Source organism: Rosa chinensis, chromosome 6, assembly GCF_002994745.2.
Source record: "Rosa chinensis cultivar Old Blush chromosome 6, RchiOBHm-V2, whole genome shotgun sequence".
Classification (NCBI taxonomy): domain Eukaryota; kingdom Viridiplantae; phylum Streptophyta; class Magnoliopsida; order Rosales; family Rosaceae; genus Rosa; species Rosa chinensis.
This window is the reverse complement of record NC_037093.1, coordinates 9,120,376-9,146,129: the sequence shown is the minus strand read 5'-3', so window position 1 is coordinate 9,146,129 and position 25,754 is coordinate 9,120,376. Positions and strand designations below refer to the sequence as shown.

Sequence of the window (25,754 nt, the reverse complement as noted above, 5' to 3'; positions counted from 1 at the left end):
GTAATCTTTTAAAAGACCCCAAAGTGTGTTAGCTTAAGAGGCAATTAAATATGTTCGCTAATCACGGGAGGGTACCCCAGGGCCTAGGGGAAACACGATACATGTGCAATGACCGACTTTACACTCAACTTTGGACATGATTAGACGAGACTTATTGGAGTTAGACCCGAACTTTGAACTGGATTGTACTAAATTACTAATGGACTAAGTCAAATATGACAACTAAAAATTATTCGTGGGGTAGAACTATAGAAGAAGACTATAAATGTGGACATAGAACAACTCTAAAAATACATATACTACAAAAGAACTTTGGCAGTCTAGCTTTCGTTAAACCTTCTCTTCATCCTTTTGATCCCCATAGCTATCATCACATAGAGGCTATCGTATGCATTATCGAGGAATCGGAAATAAGCATATCTCCACGTCTTGATAAATATCAAAGAACCACATACTGCCCAAAATCCTACAACAAACCCAGGCACAACAGAAACTAAAAACCATGGAACTTCATGCTCATTGTTGACATCTATACTGTTGTTATCATCTCCATCAATGCCATCATTTGGAAGTGGTTGACACTTATTTGGAAGTGGAGGACCACAAAGATTGGGATTCCCCTCAAATGCAGATGCACCAAAGCCTTGTAACTGAGTGCCTGTTGGTATTTGGCCTTCTAGATTATTGTATGAGACATTAAATTGTGCCAAGAAATTAAGGCTTGTTAATGATGCCGGTATATTTCCAGAGAAATGATTTAAGGAGAGATCCAATGCTGCCAAGTGTTTGAGGTTGGATGTTTGGTCTGGAATCTTGCCGAAGAAGAAATTGTTTTTAAGGGACAACCGATGGAGAAGCTGCAATTGGCCAATTTCAATCGGTATATTTCCAGTTATGCTATTGCTGGCTAGGAGTATTGACGGTGGATAGTACAACAAAGAATTGTATTGTCCAGCTGTCTTGCCGCCATCATTCGTGGTGTAGATAGGCAATTCAAGATCATCAGTGGACAAGTTGTTGTTTTGAGATACCACCATTGGCAGGCTGCAAAGTTCCTTTGGAAATTCCCCAGAAATGAGGTTGAATGCCAAGTTTATGTAAAAGAGCCTAGGAAGAGTCCCAAGCTGACTTGGAATTAGCCCTGTGAATTTATTTGAATTTAGATTTAAGACCTCTAACTTCTTGAGCTTAGATAACCATATAGGTATTTGACCGATGACCTCATTGTTACTCAAATCCAAAAATCGAAGATTTTGGAATCCATCAAAATCAGTCATGCCAAGATCAGCTGGAACTTCCTCCTCTTCAAAACTAGATGCTAAGGATAGGAATATGAGACTGTTGCAATGCATGAGTATCTTGATTGCCCCTGTGATATTGGTCAATCTATTGAAAGAAAGTGAGAGATAGGACAAGGATTTCAATGATAGAATTTCAGGTTGTATTTGTCCCTCAATATCATTTGCACTAAGTCGAATTGCTTTGAGAGACTTGCATGAGTATAGGCTTGTGGGGAATGTACCTGTGAACTGATTCTTCAACAGGTCAAGTTTACGAAGCCTACTAAGTCTGGAGAAATTATACGTGGACAAATCCCCTTCAAAGTGATTGACTCCTACATTTATTTGCATAAGTCTTGTGCAATTCATTAAAGATGGGGGCAGAGAACCTTTTAGATTGTTGAAATGAAGGATCAACAGTTCCAACTTGGAAAGCTTCCCAAAATGGAGAGGAAGAACACCGCTGAATTGATTGAAATGGAGGTCAAGTATTGCAAGGTTTGTGAGATTGAGAATGCCATCACTAAGGACTCCGTATAGTGAATTGAGAGGTAATGAAATTTGTTCAAGAGTGGTAACATTATACATGTCTTCTGGAAGTGTTCCTGAGAGGTTATTATTCCCAGCACAAAACACCTTGAGCTCAGAACACATCCCTACTCCGGGATATATACTTCCGTTGAATTTATTGAAAGAAAAATCCAACACTCTGATCAATGGAGAAGAAGTGAAACAAATGGAAGTTGGTATAGATCCTTTGAAGGTATTGTTGCTGACATTGAAACTAGTCAAATTCCAAGCTTGTTGGAAGAACGAAGATAGAATCTCACCTTGGAAAGAATTGCTGGACAGATCCAGCATCTTGATACTCCCAGATAGTGGAGAAATTGGTAGTTCTCCAGATAGAAGGTTATAGCTCAAATCAAGAATCTCAAGATGATTCAATGACAAGAACAATCCGGTTTGACCTGGTGAACCGTGAAGTGAATTGCGAGAGAGATTGAGGCAAGTGAGATGTGTGAGATTTTGCAGAGATGATAAGGGAGAGATACCTCCATTGAGTTTGAGGCCTTTGGAAGGTAAGCTCAAATGGGTGACCAAACCATCTTGGTTGCAAGTGATGCCTTCCCAATGACAACAATTACCGAAAGTCCAATTCAAGGAAGGAGAAGAGAGAGTGAGGGCAAAGGCCAAGAGAGAAGTGCGTTCTGTTTGGGTGCATGCATGAATATGTGTAGGGAAGAAGATTAGAATGAGAAGGACGCTTAAGCATTGAGCCATTGGATGATTTGCTCATAGTTTTGTGTACGTATATAGTTATATACACATTCTATCAGATTGGAGAAAGGTCCAACTTAGTTAAATATGAGAAACGTTTGTTGAATTAGATATTATTTCTTTTACTTCTTTCTACTTTCGTTTGGTTACATTCTACTCATATTTCTTTTTACTTCTTCTCATTTTCTTCCACTCACACGTATCATTTTTTTTTTATGAGTAGTACTCATACGTACCATTCTTTCTTTCTTTTGGTCATATTCCACTCATATTTGTTTTACTCTTCCTATTGTCTTCAACTCATACCATATTTTCTTTCTTTTGGTCACATTCCACTCATAATTGTTTTATTTCTTCCTATTTTCTTCCACTCATACTTGTTTTACTTCTTCCTATTTTCTTCCACTCATACCATATTTTCTTTCTTTTGGTCACATTTCACTCATATTTTTTGTACTTCTTTATATTTTCTTCAACTCATACCATATTTTCTTTCTTTTGGTCATATTTGAACTAGTGCTTGCTGGAGTTTCCTTTGTAGCATAGAGCACCAAAATTGAAACGGCGTCTAGGTTTTCAACACAGACAAAATGTTGTTATGTCAGTTGTCATATCAGCTACCAACTACAGGTCTACAGTTATACACCAATTACTAGCCAACTATTAGAACGGTGACTTCAAATACACCGAATAATAATAATAATCAACAACAACAGCTAGTATTTCTCCACACATGCTCTGCATGTGCAAGTTATTTTTTTTTTTAGAAAATAAAAAAGAAAAGAGTTGGTTATTGCAGAGAAAAGAAAATGAGAGAGAGAAAAGTGGGTTGTGGGTACTTTTAAAAAAAATTTGTTTAATAAAAACACATTTTGTAAATGTCTTAATTATCCATGTGATTTAATTAATTCTCAAATTTTATTAATCTTCTAGGGTCAATTTTGTCAAAATTTTAGATTTTAGCTAACAAAACCTCTTCTCATAATAATAATAAATTAATAATAATAATAATACAACCATTAAATAATTAAATACATGAATGGTGTCTACAAATGTATTCATATACATCATCGCATTCAATCAAAAATCTACCGTTGTTACAAATGTAACTACAACTTATTACACTACCTAAGAAAGAAACACCTATTGCAACTTACAAGCCTATACCTGCCGTTCTTTCATTAGTATCAGCTCAATAAGGAAATACTGCATGATATTGTTGTTTCAAGGTTTTGAGCAGGTTAATTCGTACAACATCTTAACTTTTTCACAGTTTCATTCGATAGTCATTAAGCTTCGGTTAGTCCCTTGCCACTTCAAGGACTTCATACTCAAAACAGAATCCATTAATTCCATTCTGATAAGGTCATTTGATCATTACCTGAAATGAACAAACCACAAAACATGCCATGACATTCCTACAACATATTCTTCAAGCAAACTATTCTATACTCAGTTCAATTGTCATAGAAACCACATATTTGGGACAAGGAGGGCAGTACACAAGTCAAAAAATATCTTATGTGTGTAGAGAGTAAGTATGGATAGTCCTTGTTATGAGCGGATGAATCAAACACATTGGGAGCAAGGGCAACCCAACACTATGAGCATAACCTAGACTCAACCCTCCCAGCAACGGCTCTGAATACAATAACACTTGAAATCAATCAAGTTCGACTACCATTTGAAAATAATCCACAAATGCATATTAATCTATAGGGTTAAATTAAGAGATTAAACCACAAGAAAAATTGATTTGGATTATGAGAATGAACAATAAACCCTTCTTATAAAAAAAAAAACAAAAGTAAAAAAGTAAGAATCATCAGTTTCACTACTGAAAGTAACAAATAAACCAAATGTTTGCACCTGAATATTGACGATACATGTACCTTCGGTGACTTGCCATGACACTCCAACTACATTACTTCAACATTTTCAATTACAAGAATCAACTTGTTATTCTGATTCCCCTACAAATAGGGGGATAGGGAGACGAATGTCATTAGTAGTACTAATAGCAATGCAAAAATCAATAAATAATAAAATCGCAGATATTAACTGCACTGGCAACTTTTTGCCTTAGACTTTCTACGAAAGAACATAATACTGCAAGTTTTAGCCAACACAGTTCGGCATGCAAACTTAGAAACTTTAAAACCCTTCAAATCCTCTGCTAAAGGATAAAGTGGGAAGAGTAATACCCTCAAAATAAACCAATGGCAAATCTCCTCCTTCATTGGTCTCTTACCCTGTAACAAGTACAATGAACCAATAACTTCATACACCATTTTTTCTATAGTTCATAACTGGAGAATTTGAGAAAGGAATGAATTTTATTCATCGTATGTTGAATATATATTACATATAGTACTAGATACAATCAAATTTAAAGTCTGTCTATATAAATGATCAACTCTATCTATACAATTAAGTAAAGTTGATGTATAATATATTGTTATCAGCTAAGACTTATCACTTATAGCTTGTGCACTTGCATTAGAAGAAGAACTCTGCACGGCAAGAGTCGTGGTGCTAACATTAACACAGAAAGGAGAATATAATGCAGACTTATGTAAACCAAATATAAAAATAGATATATATATATATATATATATATAGCAATAACACAGAAAGGAGTGCCGGCCATGCCAATCCTTGTATATGCAACATAAATATAGTTAATCAACTCAAAAAGAATCCTACTTGCACGTTTTTTTTCTGTTGCTTAAATCAACTAGAACCGTAAGCTAAGCATGTAATAAACAGAAATGTGCTTCTCCACAACTTCATAGTGACACAAAGACAATTAAATTGTTTCCTCCCTTTCATATCAATGCAACTTCAAACTCCAGGAAAAAAATATAAATCCCTAGCTACTAAATCCCGTAAAAAAGGGTTTAAAACATGATTGAAGGATCCATGCTTTTTCCAACAAATCAAAAGTGCAACTCATTGGGTACATATCGAAGCTTTCAAGTGAATTGGGTTGGCTTTACCTAGGATATAAATGTATCCAGCTAATTGAAACAATATAAAGCTTCAATTTGACTAAGATCTAATTTAGGGTAGGCAGATGTCAATAGTAGGGTTAGGGATTCAAACTTACCTAATTAAATCTCTGTGTGATCTGTTGAAGAACACTAACCTGAGGCCGAGGCAAACACTGACTGTACACACTGCCATGGTAGTAGGAAGATCCTTGCTCAATTGAAGGAGAGGATGACAATGAGAATGAAAGGCGTGGTCACAGTTATATCTCTCTAAGTCTGAAATCGATGATGAACAAGGCAGAGAGAGGGAAGCAAAATTCATTTCAAGTCTAGTGTGAAATGAGATTAAGGCCACCATATTTTCTTTCATTTTTGGTCACATTCCACTCATATATATATATATATATATATATATATATATATATAGAGAGAGAGAGAGAGAGAGAGAGAGAGAGAGAGAGAGAGAGAGAGAGAGAGAGAGAGAGAGAGAGAGAGAGAGAGAGAGAGAGAGAGAGAGAATATTTCAAACAGTACTCGAACTTTGGCCGACTCCTAATTTCAGTACCCGACTATACAAAACTATCACTTTGGTACCCCAAGTTTTAATCCCGACCCAAGAAAGGTACACGCCGTTCACAACGGCGTTAAGAGCCCAGCCACGTGGCAATACATGAGGGGCAATTTCGTCTCTTCGATAACCCTAGAGCCTTAAGTGAGTTCCGTTCCGTTCGACCTCTCTTAGTTTGGATTCTTCCAAGTCCACAGCTGCACAGAGAATCCAATAGAGAAAGTGAGAGAATCCTACAGACCTGAGTGAAAGAGAGATTCGAATCTCAAATCAGATCTTGAAGAGGGGTCAATGGCTAATTATTGGAGATATTTCAGGCTGGATGGGGATCCACCTGTGTTTTCAGGAGGTAAGAAAATATTCCCCCTTTCTATGAGTTGTCGCTATTTTAGGGTTTGTGGTCCAAAAAGATTTGATTTTTTATGGAAGTCAATGTTGTTGACTAGGGTTTGTCTAGGGTTTAGGGTTTTATTTTGTATTCACATGCGTAGGGTTTAGGGTTTGATGTCAGCTATTCTAATAAATTAAGGTTATTGGTCTTGTGGCTGGGTTAGTGGTGAAAGTGAAATCCCAACCTTCGTCTGGGTTGTTTAATGGTGTTTAGAACTGATAAATGATTTTAAAACACATACCGGAATAAATGGTAGAGAGTAAAGACAAAGAAGAGGTAGTTGAATAATCAATTTGGTTAGGCTTGAACAGCATTGAATATGTTTCCTATTTTGGATTATAATAGCTGGTGTTGTAAAATTGCAGTTGGAAATTTCACCGTAGCAATACATCATGGAGGAAGGTTCTTCTCACATGGTGGAGTGAATAGGACATACATGGGAGGGGAAGAAGTGGTCTTTGTTGATGGGGTTGATCCGGACAAACTGAGTGTGACAGGGTTTAATTATTAGGCTTGGGATTTGGGGTATCGAGCTGGCCCAGTTGCTTACTGGTTTAGGATACCAGGAAGTGAAGAGGGTACTGGATATTTACCTATAGTCACTGATAAAGACTGTATGGACATGGTTAAATTCATTCCTGCTGTTCAAAGGCTACTACATATGTACATTGTTTGCTTGGAGGCAAGAAGGCATTTTCATGATTATGAGTTAGATCATTACGATGATGACATAGATCATACTCTGTTATTTGGACATGCAATTGATGATGTGCAATTTCCAGATGTTGAGGGTGTTGAAGAGGTGCCAAAGGATGTGGATGATGAAAAGGAGCCAGTGGTGTAGATCCACTAGATGTAGATGATGATGAAGAGGTTCCTCTGGATGGAATAATGCCTGAAAACTGGGAATATACTGATGATGGGCCTGAAGTGCAAAGCAATGGTCTAGAAATGAGTGAAGCTGCTAATGGGCCTGAAGTGCAGAGTGGTGGTCCACAGTCAACTGAAGGCAATGGCCCTAGAGTTGGAGCTCAAGCCCGTGGCCCAACTATTACAACTGCAAGAGGCAGAGATCATCCAGCATCCACTTCAAGACAAAAAGATAAAGGGAAGCAGAAAGTTATAGAGGAAGAAGTTTGTGTTCCAAAGAAAAAGCGTGGTAGGCCGAAACAGAGGGGCACTAGGAGGTATGATACGAGGTCTGGTGGTGAATGCTCAAACTCGGTTCAGTATGATTGGAGCAGTACTAGTAGTGATGATTCTGAGGATCCAAACTAGGATGGGATTAGGGATAGTGACTTCGAGTTGGTTTCTGAAGATGATGAAGTAGACTTTGAGGCACATGTGGATGGTGATCCCGAACATGTAGAGGAATGGAATGACATGGGATTCAGAGGCAATATATCTGATGATGATGGTACTTCTAGTGATGGCTTTCCAAGCCTGCATGGTTCAAGTGATGAGTCTGGAGAAGATGGGGGGAGGTATCCAGTGAAACATAAGAGGAGGTTCTCGAGGTGGAGGGAATTCAACCAAAAGTATGACATGAAGAACCCCCATTTTGAACTAGGTATGGTATTCCCCAACTCAAGCATTTTCAAGAAGGCAATCAGGAAGCATGTGGTACTCACCAAAAAGGAACTGCGATTTCCAAAGAACACTAGAAGAAAGGTGAAGGTGGTCTGCAAGACATCTAAGGGCTGTCCATTCTGGATATATGCATCTAGTCCAGATCCTGACACTCCGGAAATGACAATCAAGACTTTCGGACCTGAACATAAATGCAGTAGTGTTGGAGGTAGGGTTTATCACATGCACGCCCCATTCATTGCTGATGAATATGAAGATTTCTTTAGGAATGATCCTAATTGGACAAGGGAAGGGATCCAAAGTGCAGTTGGGAAGGACTTTGGAATGGATGTAGGATTCCAGATGTGTTATAGAGCTAAGAGAAGGGCAAAGAAGTTGGCTCAGGGTTCATTTGAAGACCAATATAATATACTTGAGAGTTATGCCAATGAATTGAAAAAGAAAAACCCTGGAAGCTCAGTGTGGATCCAAACAGAATTGGATGGTGATGTCACAAGGTTCAAAAGGATCTATATATGCTTGGAGGCACTGAAGGTTGGATGGAAGGCAGGTTGTAGGCCACTCATAGGGCTAGATGGATGCCATTTGAAGGGGGTCCATAAAGGTCAACTATTATCAGTTGTAGGCATAGATGGGAATAATGGGATTTATCCCATTGCATGGGCAATAGTGGAGAGAGAAGCAAGGGATAGTTGGACCTGGTTTTTAGAGTTGTTGAGGGTTGATCTTCAAATTCATCATTCAGTCCATTATGCTTTTATTTTTGATAAGCAGAAAGGCCTGGAGCAGGCCATTAAGGACTTGTTCCCATTTGCAGAACACAGGCATTGTGTTCGCCATTTGTACAATAACTTCAAATCTGATGGTCACAGTGGACTTGAGCTAAAATAAAAGCTCTGGGCAGTTGCAAGAGCCACCACCATCAGAAAATATGAGCTTGCAATGGAGAATATGGCAAAATCTTCAAGTTCTGCATGGAAGTGGTGCAAGGATAGGCCTACAGTTCATTGGTCTGAGTATCATTTCAAGGAGCAGTTCAAATGTGACATACTTCTAAATAATCATAGCGAGTCATTCAACAAGTCAATTCTTCCAGCAAGAAAGAAGCCAATTCTTGGCTGTTTGGAGGATATAAGGACCATGACTATGGTGAGATTAGCCAATAGAAGAAACTAGGGGCCAAACTGGAAGTGTAGTGTGGGACCTAGAGTGGAGAAACTCCTGAAAAAGAATGCTGATTGGAGCCATGACTATAGACCTTTAGAGTCTAGCAGTATGAGGTTTGAAATCCAAGGCAGTGGTGTGGGTTGTCAATCTGGTGTGCTAGCACAACACTCAGTGCAGTTGGACAATCATTCATGCACTTGCAGAAGATGGGACCTTAGTGGTCTTCCATGTGGCCATGCAATTGCAGCCATATATTCCAAGGGGCAATCACCTGATGAGTTTGTACATGAGAGTTACACACAGGATAAGTACATGAAGGCCTATGAGCCAGTCATCAACCCCATTGCTGGAGTGCAAGAATGGGAGCTCATACATAGGCCAATTGCACCCCCATTATATAGGGCACAACCAGGAAGACCTAAAACCAATAGAACCAAAGCACCAGGTAAACTTTTTTTTCAAGTTTATATATGTTTAATGTGTAAACTTTGTATTCATGGCTAACTTCATAATCATTTGTGTAGGTGAAGAAGAACCTCCTGCTGATACTGAGAAATTACCAAGAAGTTACTACTCTCAAGTGAAGTGTGGCAGATGTCAAAAAAAGGGGCACAATGTTAGAACCTGTTTAAGAAGGAATCAGGTATTACATTAGCATTCATCGACCATTTTTATGAATGGGCCCAGGAATATGGATTATAATGTATATTGTGTCAAATGCAGGGGAATGTGGAGAATGAGCAAATGCAGGGGAATGGGGGAGCTGTGAATCAACAGCAGCAACCCCAAGCTCAAGGGAATGTGGGGGCTGTGAATCAGCACTAGCAGCCCCAAGCTCAAAATGTTGAAGCTCCTCAGAATCATCAGCAACAACACCAGGTTTCAATGGAGGATGTTGAGGTTCCAGCTCCTGCAGAGCCACCACAGGTTAATTCTGAGACTATTACTGGACCTGTGAATGTTGATCACTTCAATGTAATGCCATCACAAAATTCCACCAATAATGGTCAGCAGACACATGTATAGTTTGTGGTTGTTGTGGTCTGCAGTTGAATTTGATTAGTAAGCTAGCATTTATGAATGTTTTAGAATTGTCATTTTCAAGTAAATCAGCAAACTGGAGCCTCCTCCAGGCCTCTGTTTTCAGGAAAAAGGTTCAAATCCCCAGCAAGAAGAATCAAATTCCCAAAGAACCCTACACAAGAGTCTACTTCTAGCACTGCTTCTAGAACTGGAAGTAAGAAGGCTAATTGGAAGTACTGAGGCGATTAGGAAGATTGAAGAATGCTTTTGGAACCCACTGTTTTTGTTTTTGTGTACCCAACTATTTTTCTGATGGCATTTACTTTTGCTTAGATGGAACATTCAAAAATGCCTTGTTAATTGCTTCTTGTAAGCATTTTGTTGTAATAGATAGGTGCTCAGTGGTTTGGACATGTTTATGATGATTATATGCATCTATGGAAGTATTTGGATTTGCTTTATCCTTTCTGGTTCTGGTAATTTTTTGTTTGTCTTTTGTGAATCAAGTTGGAGGAAATTAGTTGTCATCTGGAGCTAATCACACTTCATATGCTCTGTTTTTGGAGGGAATTTTAATTTGGCGGGAAATTGCAATAGGATCAGCGACTAGTTAAGATTGGCAGGAGTTATCGAAGAGACGAAATTGCCCCTCATGTATTGCCACGTGGCTGGGCTCTTAACGCCGTTGTGAACGGCGTGTACCTTTCTTGGGTCGGGATTAAAACTTTGGGTACCAAAGTGATAGTTTTATATAGTCGGGTACTGAAATTAGGAGTCGGCCAAAGTTCGGGTACTGTTTAAAATATTTTCTCATATATATATATATATATATATATTTTTTTTTTTCATTTGGTTACATTCTACTCGTACTTCTTTTCCTTCTTCCTATTTCCTTTTTTCTTTTGTGTCTTACCCTCTACCTGTTTTCTTCCAATCATACCATAGGATAGGTTTAATTTTTTTTTTTAATACTATTTATCCCGGTCTAAGTTCTTGTGTAAAGTTTTCCATATATCAGCAAGGAAAATGTACTACGAAAGAAAAACTTAAACCTAGAGGGTACTACGAAAGAAAAATGTCTATACTAGAAAATGGCTGGGGTGTTTGGGTTAGGCTGCACTTATCTGTACTTAGAGATCCCACATCGGCAAATGTTCGCTGATCACAGGAGGGTACCGTATGTAGGGGACAGCAAGATCAAACAAGATACATGTACAATGACTTTACACTCAACTTTGGATATGACTAGACTGGACCTATCGGAGTTTGAGCCGGACTGAACTAAATTACTAATGGACTAAGTCAAAGATGACAACTAAAAATTGGTTTGGTGTTGTATAACACCACCCACATCGGATAATGTCGTCGCTCAAGAGGTGTCTAAATATGTTCACCATTTTTGACGAAGAAGGCATCTTCTTTTTTCTTAATTAATCCTCTTTCTTGCGAGCCGCATCTTCTTTCAACCATGCTCTCCGTCTTCTACTACTTTTCACAACCCATCTCGATTATCATCAATTCATCATACGTTTTTTTTATCCTTTCTTTTTTTTCTGGGTATATACTCCAGAGTCCAGAGGCACTTAAATTCATCAATTATCTTTAATTCCTGTGAAAATACGATCAACTGTGTTTATGTGGTTTCTGGGTATTTCGATTATCATCAATTCATCAAAAATTTCAAAGCTTCGAAAACAAATATGACGTAGGAAGACCACAAATTCGGGAAATCCATAAAGAGAAAGAACATATTAGCAATCATAGTTTCTTCAAATTCATATTACCAAAGACTCAAAGAGGGAGTGGAAGAGTACAACTCGGAGAATTTTCTCATCAGTAACAAAAGATGAACAAGAAGATTACAGTAGAGAGAGAGAAAAAGATATGGATGAAACTTGGTGAGAGAAACATCACCAACACATGTGTGTGTGTACATAGTTTCACTAATCTTGGCAGACATGGTAATGCATGCAGAGAGAGATTGAGCTAGAAAAAAGAGGGTAAAGAGAAGGGTAGAGAGAGAGAGTGGGGTCCAGAGTACATGAGGGCTAGAGAGAGAGAGAGATAATTGGGCTCCAAGAGGCTGTGGCTCTGTGAGGAGAACAGAGGGAGGCGTTGGGGAGGTCGAGCTTTGAGGCTTAGGCAGCAACCGTTACAGGAAGACTAACGTTGTCTATTTTGCGGTGGGTGTTGGAATAGGTGGCCGGCAATAGTGTTTTGGGGTCGTCTTTTGGGTCTGAGACATCTCAGAGATCCAAAAAAGATTATTAAATATGTGATTGAGTTTCGCTAATCCGTAATTATAAGTCCCACGTCGAAAACTGCATTAGCATGAGAGACATTAAAGTATGTTTCCTAATTACGGACCCTACGGGGCAACCGGTTACCTATGCGATAGATTGACGTGAAATCACTGACCATGACCAAATTGAACTTTGGACATGGACTTGACCTGACTTGATGGATTTCGACCCGAACTTTCAATTATTGGTTACCATTTTTTGTATTAAATTAGTACTAAACCTATCCCACATCGGAGAATGCCTTCGCTGAAGGGGTGTTTAAATATGTTCGCTAAACAGAGAAGGTCGCCCTAAGGGGCAGAAAGACACGTATGAACTGGACTATTGGACTGAGAACTTGACCCATGCAAGGAAACCGAACTGGACTATTGGACTGGACCCCACGAACAATCTGAACAACTAACTAAACTAAACAAGATAAAACTGGTTGGTGTTATAAAACACCATTTTTTGTTCTTGACATTTTTGCTCTGGAAGTCCATTCATATTTTCAATTTTGCTACTACGCCACATAGGCTATACAACTAAACAAGATGATTCACAACTAATTAAAACCCATCGTTTGTTTTTCGATAATTTTGCTACGACCACACAGGCGATATACTTCAATCCACTTCTACAATTATGCGCAAAAGTTGAAGGAAACCTAGAAATTGGTAAGAGAGAAAAAAAAAAACCCAAAGGATGCAAACTTTTATTTTCGTTACACGTCCACATCAATCCAATATAAGGAGGTTCTTTAATAATTCATCTCTCAAAAATACAGATTTCATCACATCCTCAGCTTTGGGAAGAAATTTCAGTATCGACAGCGAACCGATACCATAAGGTGCCTGGACATGAGGTGCATATGTTCTCGAATCCGACTCTCCCACTAAGAACATACTAATCAAACAGTTCGACAACCCAGTTATAATCAGCCCCCCACATTTGTTATTAACAGGGCTACAAATTATCTCTGGCTCAGCAATGGAATTCTTAAGATTCCAAAACAAAATGTGTGGCAGAGTTTTGTACCCTTTCTTTTTGTATTGAGTCCTAGCCTCCACCAGTGGTACATTTGCGTACCCTCTTCTTCTGTAATTAGTCCATGCCTCTTTATAATCTTCTGCCCAATTGTTCTTGGAAGCCGCCTCGAAATCCCTATAAGTGAGCACAAAAATCCTCTTGGGCAACTGCTCGTTGCTTAGCTTTTGTTCAATGGCAATTTGCAAGACTTGGTTGTAAATCTTGAAGAAATCAACTTTGTCTCCACACCCTATGTTGTGTCTCATGAACTCACACTTGGATTCAAGATCGTCTCCTTCGATCTTTTGGAGTGTTGGAGTTTCATTGAATGAGAAAACCTTTCCTTTCCATGGATTTTCGCTCAACTCTGAAATCAATAACCCCAGTGAAATACAAGCTGTCTCCTTGTATGTCCCTCTCATGTTCAAGGGAAGGTCACACACGGCAAGACAATTCCTCAGCTTGCCTTGGTTTGACAACTCTTGGACTAGTTTCCGCCATTGACGCTCCACAATTTCATCACTATGTTCCTTGCTCATCAAGGAAGCTACAATATCGTTAGGAAGTTTCAGCCCGTCACCAATGCTTGGATTCCCAAACATCTCCACAAGCTTCATGCACTTTTGAAATAGTAATTTGCTTCCCTTTAGATAACCATGGTTAGAAATCTCCTTGTATATTTTCAAACCATTAAAGGCTTTGCTGTTTTCGAAAGCCAACGTATTCTTCATCTCCACCGATGATAATTTTAAGGCTTTGCGCAGAGGAATGAGTACCTGTTTCCGCAGGCGCTCACGAACCCTGTAGGCATAATGAGCTTCCTCAACATCTTTGTATTCTTCATACCAATGCTTCGGGAACATTCTCCTTGCTATATTTTCACATATCAGCGTGGCTTTATCATATGAAGAATTGACTGAAGGACAAAATTTGGAAGCAAAGCTGATTTTTTCAACCTCACCCGACTCCAAAAACCTGAGATCGGATCTCAGAAGTTCTGCAAACATCTCCGATATCCGGTCATGGAAGTTTCGATAATCTGAGTCGTTTTGGTACCTCTCAACGGCGGTTTTAGCCCTAGAATTATTATCAATACCTTCCTTATTTGTTGATGTCTCTTCTTCCCGAGAATAATCATAATTCCACCGCGAGTATTCGTTGTTTGGTTTTTCTATGGAATCCTCCAAAACCCTATACAGAAGCCCCAAAAGATCCTTGAACATACCTAAACCCCCAAAAGCCACGACATTCAAAGACATGGTTAGAGGGTGGTTATTGTGCACCCACAACATGACTTTGTAAAACCGATCTTCGTTGAGCTTCCCCGTCATTCGAAGACTACATATGAGCTTGAGAGTGGTGAGGGGGTCATGCTTCCACGCCTCTCCTTGATAGTGAGCCAGATCCTTTGGTTGCTCGTCGTAGTCATAGTCGTAGTTGTAATCGGAACGGCTCTTGGGGTGTGCGATGGCTTCTAAGAGAAACTTGGTGCAGGGGTCCAAGGGTGGTAGAGAAGACTCGAGGTATTGACCCTCTGCAAGGTGTTGGTAGGTTGAGAATCTTGAGATAGGGGTGGAGGGATGGTGAAAAGTGGGTTTAGGCTGGCGGAGAGCTGGTGGCCCTAGTAGAGATGAAGCAGGAGCCATTTTAGGATTAATTTTGAGGGGGGTCTTTAATTGATATGTTTGGAGCTTATTTGTAGGATGAAATTTCTTGGGCATCAAGTAGAGGTAGGTTATCTATAACAAAACCGACCTTGACTTTGTAATCCCTTCCTCCACTTTGGATCGCTGAAATAAAGGCTTAATGGGCTGGAATTTGTTATCATTTTATTACTTAGTACTTACCTTTTTACATTCTTCCTTATCAATGCTACTTGCTGAAAATTCGCATAGAGACAACATTGGAAATATTTTATACAACAAAAATAATTTTCTTTACCAATTAAAAGTTAAAATAAAAACGTTTAACAAAATTTGCTGCATTAGATCATCTGCAATAGACTTGGATAGGGCTGTAAGTAGGCTCGATACAGCTCGTGTTCGACTCGTATTCGGCTTGATTTTAGCTCGTTCGGCTCGTGCTCGTAAGATAAACGAGCCGAGCTTGAGCTCAATATTAAGCTCGACAAAAAAACGAGCCGAGCTTGAGCAAGGATATATTCGGCTCGTTCAGCTCGTGAGTAGCTCGTATTTTCCATGAGTAGCTCGAGCTTGCTAAAACTTGGCTCGTTTGTTAAAGCTTGACTAATGAAAATTTATACTATAAAAATATAATTTTTCTAATCTCAATTCTTCAATTCTTTTTATTACATTCTTTTTCAATTGGAAGAGAATCTGAAAATTTAAATAAAATATATTACAATCAATAACAATATTTGTGCAACAATTAAATCAAACCCTAACAACCACTATAAAAGGAAAAGAATTAAGATCGGGCAGCCACTAATCTTGTTTCTTTTATTCTTTTTTATAGGGTGGTGCTATTCACACACCCATTTTCTCTATTCACACACCCCTTCTAATTTTCAATTACTTTAATTCAATTATTTTTTACAAATTACCCTAGCTACCCTCCCTTGTAATTTTGTTTCTTTTTCTTTTTTCTATTTGACAAGTTAATCATGAATCAAATATCAATACATCATTATACAATAAATCAATTTTTTTTTTTTGTAGTATAAGTGAAGGAAAAATAATACGTTCATTAAGTGGAATAACATGTATTATTACACAAGAAATATGCTTCCCAATTAATTATGTTCATCCAACTTAATCTAAATTGCAAAGTTTGTCATCAACCTTTCATAGTACATTCTTATTATTTATGGGTGAGTATTATTTCAATACAGTTATCTAAAATACATTATATTAAGAGTTCATACCATTGATTATGCGTGTGTCTACATTTGTCTAGCCCCTCAGGTTAGTCTTATTCAAACGATTAATTTTGAACTATACATAGAAGTTTCTTAAATTTGCAGACTGCATTTGAAGATAGCTAATTGTCAATCTATAAGAGATGAGAAACTCTAGTAAGCTAGGTGCAATATTGGTACCGGAGACAACAAGAGAATAAAGCATGCGTCTTACCCCTTCTCCATGTATGAGGACAAACTTTGCAATTTAGATTTAGTTGGATGAACAGAATTACCTGGGAAGCATATTCCTCGTCTAATAATACAGGTCATTCCACTTAATAAACGTATTATTTTTCCTTCATTTATAGGTAGAAGAAAATTGATTTATTGCATAATGATGTTTGATACATGATTGACTTGCTAAATAGATAAAAAGAAATAAGAAAAAGAAAAAGAATTACAATGGAGGGTAGTTAGGGTAATTTGTAAAAAAGAATTGAATTAAAGTAATAGAAAAATAGAATAGGTGTGTGAATAGAGAAAATGGGTGTGTGAATAGCACCACCCTTTTTATAATATAGGGTGATGAGGATTCAATGGAAGAAATCTGCTTGGAGTAAAGGTATATACACGTACTGAACAATCTTCTTACTTTCATAAAATCATATTGAACAAACTTATTTAAAGTTATTAATATATATATATATATATTCTTTGTTTTTATAGATGGTGAAGATTCGCCGGGAGTTTGCATGGAAGGAAAACTGAAGATACAAATAACCCCCTTTGAATCAATATGTTGAAGGCCCCATTCTTATTTAATTAGTTTAAGTGCAATTTTGAGTTTATTCTAGACAATAAAAGGGATTTATATGATGGTTAGACATCAAATTTGGATTATTATTTTAAATTTTCTTTCTATCTTTTTTATTTTTTAAATTTAAAGTCAAATGAGCCAAGCCGAGCCTATTCAAGCTTGAGCTCGTCCAATAAATCAAGCTGAGCCGAGCCTAGCTCGGGCCTAAGAAAAATATTTAAGCCGAGCCGAGTTTGAGCATGGAAAAAAAATTTCAAGCTTTAGCCCGGCTCGAGCTCGATAAAAAAAACAAATGAGCTGAACATGATCACCTTGGTATTCGCTCCGGCTCGGCTCATTTACACCTATAGACTTGGAGAAATTTTATTCACACCTCTAAATACTAAATATACATCCCTTTTCTCATATACTAAAATGACTAAATATCAGATTTTATTGATACATTAAATTACCAAAAGAGATATTTATATCAAAAATAAAGAAACACAGTTTGAATATATATACTATCCCGCTTTAGAGTTTTTTTCTCCTCTACATGATTGGCGTAAATGAAGATGCAAACTTTAAAAATGGTTAATTACATATAAGTACATATTTCAATGTTTTTTTTGCCATAAGATTACCAACTGTTTTTTTCCTCATAAGGCGACTAGAATAAAAAATGTGTTAAATTTTGGATATAAAAAACCAACATATTTACATAAATGCCACTAGAGTAAAAAGTCAACAATCATCCTCTCTCTTCTCCTGCGAGGTCTCGGACCAACTCCGGCGAGTCTCCGAACGACCTCCGGCCAAATCTGGCGGGTCTCCGACCAACCCCAGTGAGTCTCTAACGGACCTCCGGCGACCACAAAAACTACTGTCACTAACATCAAAAGCTACTGTCGCTGGTAATAAAAGCTACTCTAGTGAAATTTCCGGCAACCTCCGGTGAGGTAGCAGAAGCTACTGTCATCAGCAACAAAACCTACTGGCAACTTCCGGCGAGGTAACAAAAGCTACTATCATCAGCAACCAAAGCTATTGTGACAAAAAAAGCTAATGTTACCAAAAAAAACTTTTCTCCCCAAAACCATAATCTACTATCCCCACCAACAAAATCTACTATTACCAACACCAAAAGCTACTCTAACCAACAACAAATGCTACTCTCTCAAATACAAGAAAGCTACTCTCACCAGCACCAAAAGATACTCTCACAAATACCAAAAGGTTACTGTCACCAACAACAAAAGCTACTATCACCAACACCAGCGCGCTACTCCAGTAACAGAAGCTACTTTGACCATCAACAAAAGCTACTATCACCAACACAAAAAACTACTGTTACCAATAAGAAAAACTACTATCACTAATACTAATAGCTATTCTCAAAGACTTGCATGCTCAAACATAAGCTATGGTTAATGTGTTAAAAAAAAAACTACTCCATTATAACAAAAACTACTGTTAATGTGTTAAAAAACTACTCCACTATAACATAAGCTACTGTTAATGTGTCGAGTCTTGATACATTATATACGTAAAGTCTAGCAATTCCACACAACAAAACCAAAAGAAATCAAAACAATACAAACTAACAAAACCATCCCCCCATCATACAAGAGCACAACTCTTTTTCTCTCCCCTGCAAAATTCCACAACAGATGAATTCAAACAAATCCAAACCCATTTATTCCAATAAATCACAATCAAATCAAACTAAACTAAACACCGTCTAATTTTTTTCCGATAAAAAAAATCAAGCTCGAAGTTGGAAATACAAAATGAAAATCAAGCACCGGAAAACGTAAACAGAAAGAGGGAGCAAAGGGTCAACAGATTGAGAAGAAGATTGGATTTAGATCTGAGAGCAATTTGTAGCTTCTGCTACTTCCATGGCACTCCAGATGTTCTTAACCACTCTCGTTTTCGCCTTGCTAGGATTCAACAGAGCTGAGGCTTGGAGACGATAGAGTTATGGCTTGGAGACGACGGAGCCGAGCTCATCAAGACTCAATTTCGACGCCCGCCGCTCGCCGCCATCGGTTAAATTCTTCGATTAAGACGAAATATTAGATTCCGGCTCGATGGAGAGCAACTTAGGTTCTTCATCTTCTTCTGCAACCACCATTCGTTTTTGATCGGAGATTTGGGGCCGTCGCTGAGGAGTTTGGAGGCTTGACGATTGGAGCTTTACTCCGGAATCGATGACGGCGTTTTCGCACCGGGCAGTTTTGTACTGCCGGAGCCGAACGAGTTGGTGTCGGAGGAAGGGTTTGCTGGAGAGAGAGAGAGAGAGAGAGAGAGAGAGAGAGAGAGAGAGATGTAAAGAGATCTAATTGATTTCGTTTGGTGAAAGGGTAATATGGTCAGATATGAAATATTTTGAAGAAGCAAATGGCCTTATGTGTACAAGAACATATAGGTGACCTTATCACAAATTAAAGTTTCAAATTGACACTTGTGTGTAATTTTCTAAACTTAAAACCTTAGTCAGAAATTGTTAACGACACTGATTGATGAACACCCATATTTCCAAAAAAAATCTCGATTTTTCACATTATTAAAACTTTTGTAGCATCTTTATCAGAAATATTGTTGTTCTTCCTCCCTCCCATCTATCATAGCATATATATACAATAAAATTCTCACACTTTCAAAACACCTAGAAACAAAGAAAATTCATCAGCAATCTTATAGCACCTAGTGGTGATCGAGTGGTAACCAATATCAAACATTTAGCTGATCTTCACTTCTTTCGTATTTGCTAGGAACATTACAGATCTAGAGCTACGCTAAGTCAATGAACTAAAAAATTGGCATAGCTTTTTTGTTTTAGAAAACCAGAGAAAGAAGTACGGTGTTTCGAGTTGTAATTACATTTTTCGTAGCAAGACTGCAATAATTCAATTACTTTAAGGCATTTGTGAGGGAGGAAGTCATTCTTAGAGAGCATGCTTCTTTCTTACACGGCTCCATCTCTTTGCCATGTTGCTTTCCGATCTCTCAATCTCGATCTCTACAATATATACTGAGTTAGAATCACATATCATATATCAGTTTTTTTCTTTGCTAAGTATATTTCATATGTATAATTGTTCCATATATGTCTTTTCGCTTTGATGAGTAGGTCCTAACTCCTATAAACACACACACACACACACACACACACGTGTCAGCTAGATAATCAACTTAGTTTTCATACGGGTCCCACTGACTTCATCTTCTATGTTTCTCACTTTCTCACCCTCAGTCCAAGGGAAGTCAACACTGACTCCAAATTTCGTGATGGTTTTGCGGGAAATTGAATTTCTGATTCATTGATTATCTGAGATTGTTTGCTTGGATGAGCATTCAGAGTTCTTTTATTTTAGGTGATCAATCGGTGATCGACAGAGGGTGCAAGGTGGAGGCGATGCTGCAGTTCTCTGGGTGAGGCTGGAGGCCCGTGTGGGCTGCTGCTGGGCTGTTGCAAGGCGCGGGTATGGGAAGCAAAAACAACACAGAGTACCTCCGCCGTTAATGGCATCCTCTTCGGCCGCGCCTCCCCCAAAACAAAGTCATCGACATCATAGACTCTGTTAATCTCTTCCATTCCCAGCTCGGCTTAGTACCCAGATTAGCAATCAAAAACCAAAATTAGTTTACAAAAATCAATTGCCAAGATTAATGCCTAGATAATCAATACTCGAATTCATGCCTAGAGACATCAATCTTCAATTGTTTGTTTTATTTTTATGCGTTTTGTTCATCGAGTAGAAGGAATTCATGGACTCCGAGGACTACTTGAATGACGAGGAAGTTCAAGGTCACCAACAGGTCGTTGGTCTTGTTGTTCCTCAAGGTTGATGTCAACCCCGACGATGACTTAATCACCGAGCACGAGTTGACTCAGTGAAGCTTGAAGCAAGCTTAGAGGGAAGTTTTGTGTAGGACTCAAAGGGATATGGAGCTTCATGTTAAGAATCGTGATGGCTTTGTTTTTTATGGACAGTCGACGACTTTGTTTCCTTTCAAGAGTACCAAGATGAGGATCGAGAGCAAGTTTCAATTTTTAGAAAACTAGAAGAGAGTAAGAGATAGAGGAGGAGTGTTGACTAATTAAACTGGGTGAGAGATGGAGAAAATGATGTCTGTGGGAGTGTGGGACCAGCATGGAAAACTTTATTGGCTGGCTGACACGTATCTCGTCCACACTTTTCTTACTTCACGGACGTCCTCTTTGGAACGTCCCTCTATATATATATATATATATATATATATATAAAATCTTGCTCTGCTAAGGAAGTCGTTAACTTAGTTTACGATACATATTTTCATATTTTGACCCCTTTTCGATCACATATTCACATCTTAACAGTTTAGTATTTAGGTCCTAATATATAGATCACTTATGCAAAATTTTGGCGAAATTGATGATCGTTAAGGCATCCAAAACTGCAATTTACACGAACGATCTAGGTTGTACAGATTCGGTTCGTTCGTGTAACTTGTAGTTTTGGATCCCTTAACGTTCATCAATTTGACTGAAAATTTGTAGAGATGATCTACTCATATATACCTATAAACTGAATGATTAAGTTGTGAATTTGTGATAAAAAAGTGGTCAAAATATGGAAATCCGTACCTTAAGCTAAGTTAAGGACCTCCGTACCATAGAAGGACTGTGTGTATATATATATATATATATATATATATATATATATATATATAAGATCTGTATTTAGTGAATATGTATGGTGTATTGTGTTTCTAGTAAAATGTTAAAATTAAAAAATCAAAAGGTGGTATATTAAGTAGGAGATGTATATCTAATATTTAGCAATGTGTGAATAAAATTTTTTCATAGACTTGAGTATTAAGCATGGTTGAAACAATAAAAATAACTATGAATTTAACTTCTAGCTAGATTAATTTCAATCGAGAAATTTTTAGGTATGGCAGACGTGCCACGTGGCCGGTACTCCTAGCCATCATGTTTCTTTTTCTCTTAATTGTATTCCAAACTACCTTAGTTTTATAAAAATGAAATAACCAAAATATCCCCCATGCTACTACGTACCCCATGCATGAGCCATGATTGGCTGGGCGTACCAACTATGTGGCCCGTCTACCCTACCTAAGATTTTGTCAGTTTTAAAAGCCACCCGGCCCTCAGATTTAGGAAGTATTAGTTTAGACCATTACATCCAATAAATCTTCTTATCTCTATGAAGCTTCCCCACCAGAATTTTGCAAAATTAGAATTAAGGCGGCTATTTTGTGACATAGGATAAGCAGGAATAGCATTTAAGACAACCTTGATCAAGATTTCTTTCCCAGCTTAGGATAAGTAAGCATGTTTCAAACCTTCTACTTTGCTAGCAACTTGATCTTTAACAAAAGCAAGTGCTCGAGCAAGAATTGATGATTACAGATTTCTTCCAAGAATAATTATAGCGGGGAAAAAAAAATCTAATCTGAACCCATTAAAAGAAACGAAGAGTGAGATCACTTACTGGAATCCTCTTATGTTTTAGTTAGGTAGTACTTTTGTTTCCTGCTTTTTCATCGGGGTATTGAATAGACCTCACTGACTATCCGATGTATTAATATATGATGTAACTATCTAAGACCATCTCCAACGGAGAGGTCTTTTGTCAGATGGACAATGCAACGGTAAGAAATGACATAGCAACTCAACTCCAACAGATTTGTCAAATTTGACATATCAAACCATCTCTCCTACGTGGATTTGACATATCAAACCATCTCTCCTACGTGGATTTGACATATCAAACCAATCTGTCAAATTTGACAGTTCTCCCCAACTCTGTCAAAATTTTCTTCTCTCTCTCTCTCTCTCTCTCTCTCTCTCGTCTTATCCAGAACAGATCCACTCATGACAAACCTTCATGAATCATTCTCCGATTCTCATCTCTCTATTTCTTCCTACCACACCAGAAACAACTATGACAAACATTCATGAATTTCTGGAAAATATTCGCAAAGTCCAATTTAGCTATGAGATTTGGGGTTGGTGAATTAATGGAGATAAGCAAATTCTAATCAAAATAATCAACATCTTAATTACACCAAAAAGCATATCAAAATGAATCCCAATAATTCAATCTCTTTCTACTGCTTCTGTTAATTGGGCTTTGCTTGTGTCCGTCCTTATGGCAAAGTCAAGCTAAGCTCTTTTCTAATCAAGACTCAAACTTTGATCTTTCTGTCACGCCCCGAATTTTGAATAACAAATTCAAATCCGAAACATGAATAATAACCAACACAAATAACGTCCTGAATTTTTTTTTTTAAAACCAGCGTCTCGCAAATCATAATATAAACTCGTAGCAAACTATCTCTCGAGTCAAATATTACAATACCACCATAAATAAAAGTTACGCTCAAAAGAGTCTATAAAACACACCAAAATAGACCAAGTGCTGACGTCAACCCTGCTGCCCTACTCAGCTCGCTCTCCACCCTGATTATCCTGACCTGCAGGATTATCCGCTACACCATTTAAATAGTGTACCGGGATTGCAACAACACAAAACCCGGTAAGCTTTTTGCAAAGCTCGTGAGTAAATAAGAAATGAACGATTGATTTAATAAATCACAAAAAAAAAAACACAACTTAATCACAACATTTTCAACACAAATCAACATTCATTAACAACTCAAAACCATTTCAAATAAGGTCTCTCCACTCGACACCTCATAACCTCCATCCCGTGTCCATGATCACGAGTAACCCAACTCGCTGCTTTCATGTCACACAATGGAAGACAAACTCTCCAACCCGTGTTCATGATCACGAGTAATCCAACTCGCTGCTTTCATGTCACACAATCGCTGACAAACTAGAGCTCTAGCTTAATCGTAAAGTGTCACCTTGGCCTAGGTTCACCTTTACGATATAATCACACATTCCCCACAGTAGCCTATGATCCATTGATTGAACATTTAAAGGTCCCTCAGACTCAAATGTTATAACTATTCTCACATACGCGTTCTCACAATCCAATAGCCAATTACCATATAAATTGTAATTCTAAAACATCACCATCATTATTCTTTCATTCAAAGTCAATTAACATAATATATCATGACAAATCTCAAACCAATGACATATCATAACCCAAGTTATCACACTTTCACACCTCAATGTCACACCATATCATATAAAATCATGTAGATATATATATATATATATATATATATATATACACATAATCATCCACTCAGGAATGACCACTAATACCAACTATAGTTCACATGGAATAAAAACCAAGAAATTCATTTATTATATACTTTAAAAACTCATTTTCTCAAACCATTTTTCACACATAGCAATTAAATGTAATAATGAAATTCGGTTCGTAAATGAACCACGTGAGATTTACTCACCTCTAAACTCCCGCTGCGTCTTCTTACAGCTCAAAATACGATTCACAATCGTCCGCTAACAAATCCGTCAAATACCTAATCAAAACTATATTTAACTTAATGCACAATTCAAGAAATGCACTTATACGAAGATCCAACGGTCGGATCTTCACCCGTGACCACCCAAAGTCATCGGGACAGTCCTACGATTATCATAGCAAAACTACAAGTCGATCGGACGGCCTGATCCTCACGGATCACAAACCGAATGAGAGAAATCGTAAAATTCATAACTAAATCATACGATCTCCAAAATTCACATGCTATATATCGAAATGATCGTATAAACATGTAGAACATAAAAATGGGCAGAAAATGTCCTTGAGGTGGCCGGAAGTGGCCGGAAATGGTCGCCAGAATTAGAGGCAGAGCCGCCGCCGACCACCGCCTATGATGTCGGGGCCGAGCTTTTCCTCTTCGTTTAATCATTTTGAGCAACTTTCATAACTAGCTCGAAGTCAGAAAATGAACGGAAGTTATCGAAAATACCTCAAACAGTCTGGTTTGGCTGGAAATTTTCCAGAAACAGGCGAGAGCTCCGACGAACGAGAAAACCTTCACTTCAGGTGCTGTCCTTCTTGGAGCTTGATCAGGAGGTTGAGGCGAGTTCAACAAGCCAAAGAACTCAAGTTTTGGTGGCCGGAGCTAAGAGAAATCTTGGTTGGAACTCAATTCGGCCGGAAATGGAAAACTCGTTCCTGCCGTCGATACCGGGAGTGCCGCGGCGTGGGTTGGTGTGGTTTGGTGGTCGGAGGAGGAAGAAAAGGGCCGGCAAAAACTTGCCCTGTTTCGGTTCGAGGAGAGGAGAGAGAGAGGTCGGCTGCCCAAAATGGAAACCCTATTTCTGGCAACTTTCCATTTATATATATATATATATATATATATATATATATATATCCAATTTGGCAACTTTTCCAAATGCTATAACTTCTTCATACGAACTCCGATTCTTGCGTTCTGCATATGCACTCAATGAGCTCTACAACTTTCGTGAAGGAAGTTTTTCCAAATTCTTTACGTATAAAAAGTCGATTTTCATGACCCTCTAAATAACGTT

At 38.1% G+C, this 25,754-nt stretch overlaps 3 protein-coding genes across 3 annotated transcripts; 1 reads left to right on the top strand and 2 right to left on the bottom strand.

The window, feature by feature from the left end:
• Positions 1–320: 320 nt before the first annotated feature.
• LOC112170774 (receptor-like protein 3) lies at positions 321–1,934 on the bottom strand. Its single transcript, XM_024308077.1, has one exon. It carries the CDS (start codon positions 1,932–1,934, stop codon positions 321–323), a length of 1,614 nt encoding a protein of 537 aa, XP_024163845.1.
• A 6,722-nt stretch (positions 1,935–8,656) lies between these two features.
• On the top strand, positions 8,657–10,092 carry LOC121049935. Its single transcript, XM_040508415.1, has 3 exons — positions 8,657–9,712; positions 9,792–9,910; positions 9,991–10,092. Exons 1-3 carry the CDS (start codon positions 9,376–9,378, stop codon positions 10,090–10,092), a joined length of 558 nt encoding a protein of 185 aa, XP_040364349.1. The 5' UTR covers positions 8,657–9,375.
• Positions 10,093–13,309: 3,217 nt separating this feature from the next.
• Positions 13,310–15,247, bottom strand: LOC112170773. The gene has a single exon (XM_024308076.1). The coding sequence runs from the start codon at positions 15,245–15,247 to the stop codon at positions 13,310–13,312; it is 1,938 nt and encodes a 645-aa protein (XP_024163844.1).
• Positions 15,248–25,754: the final 10,507 nt, after the last annotated feature.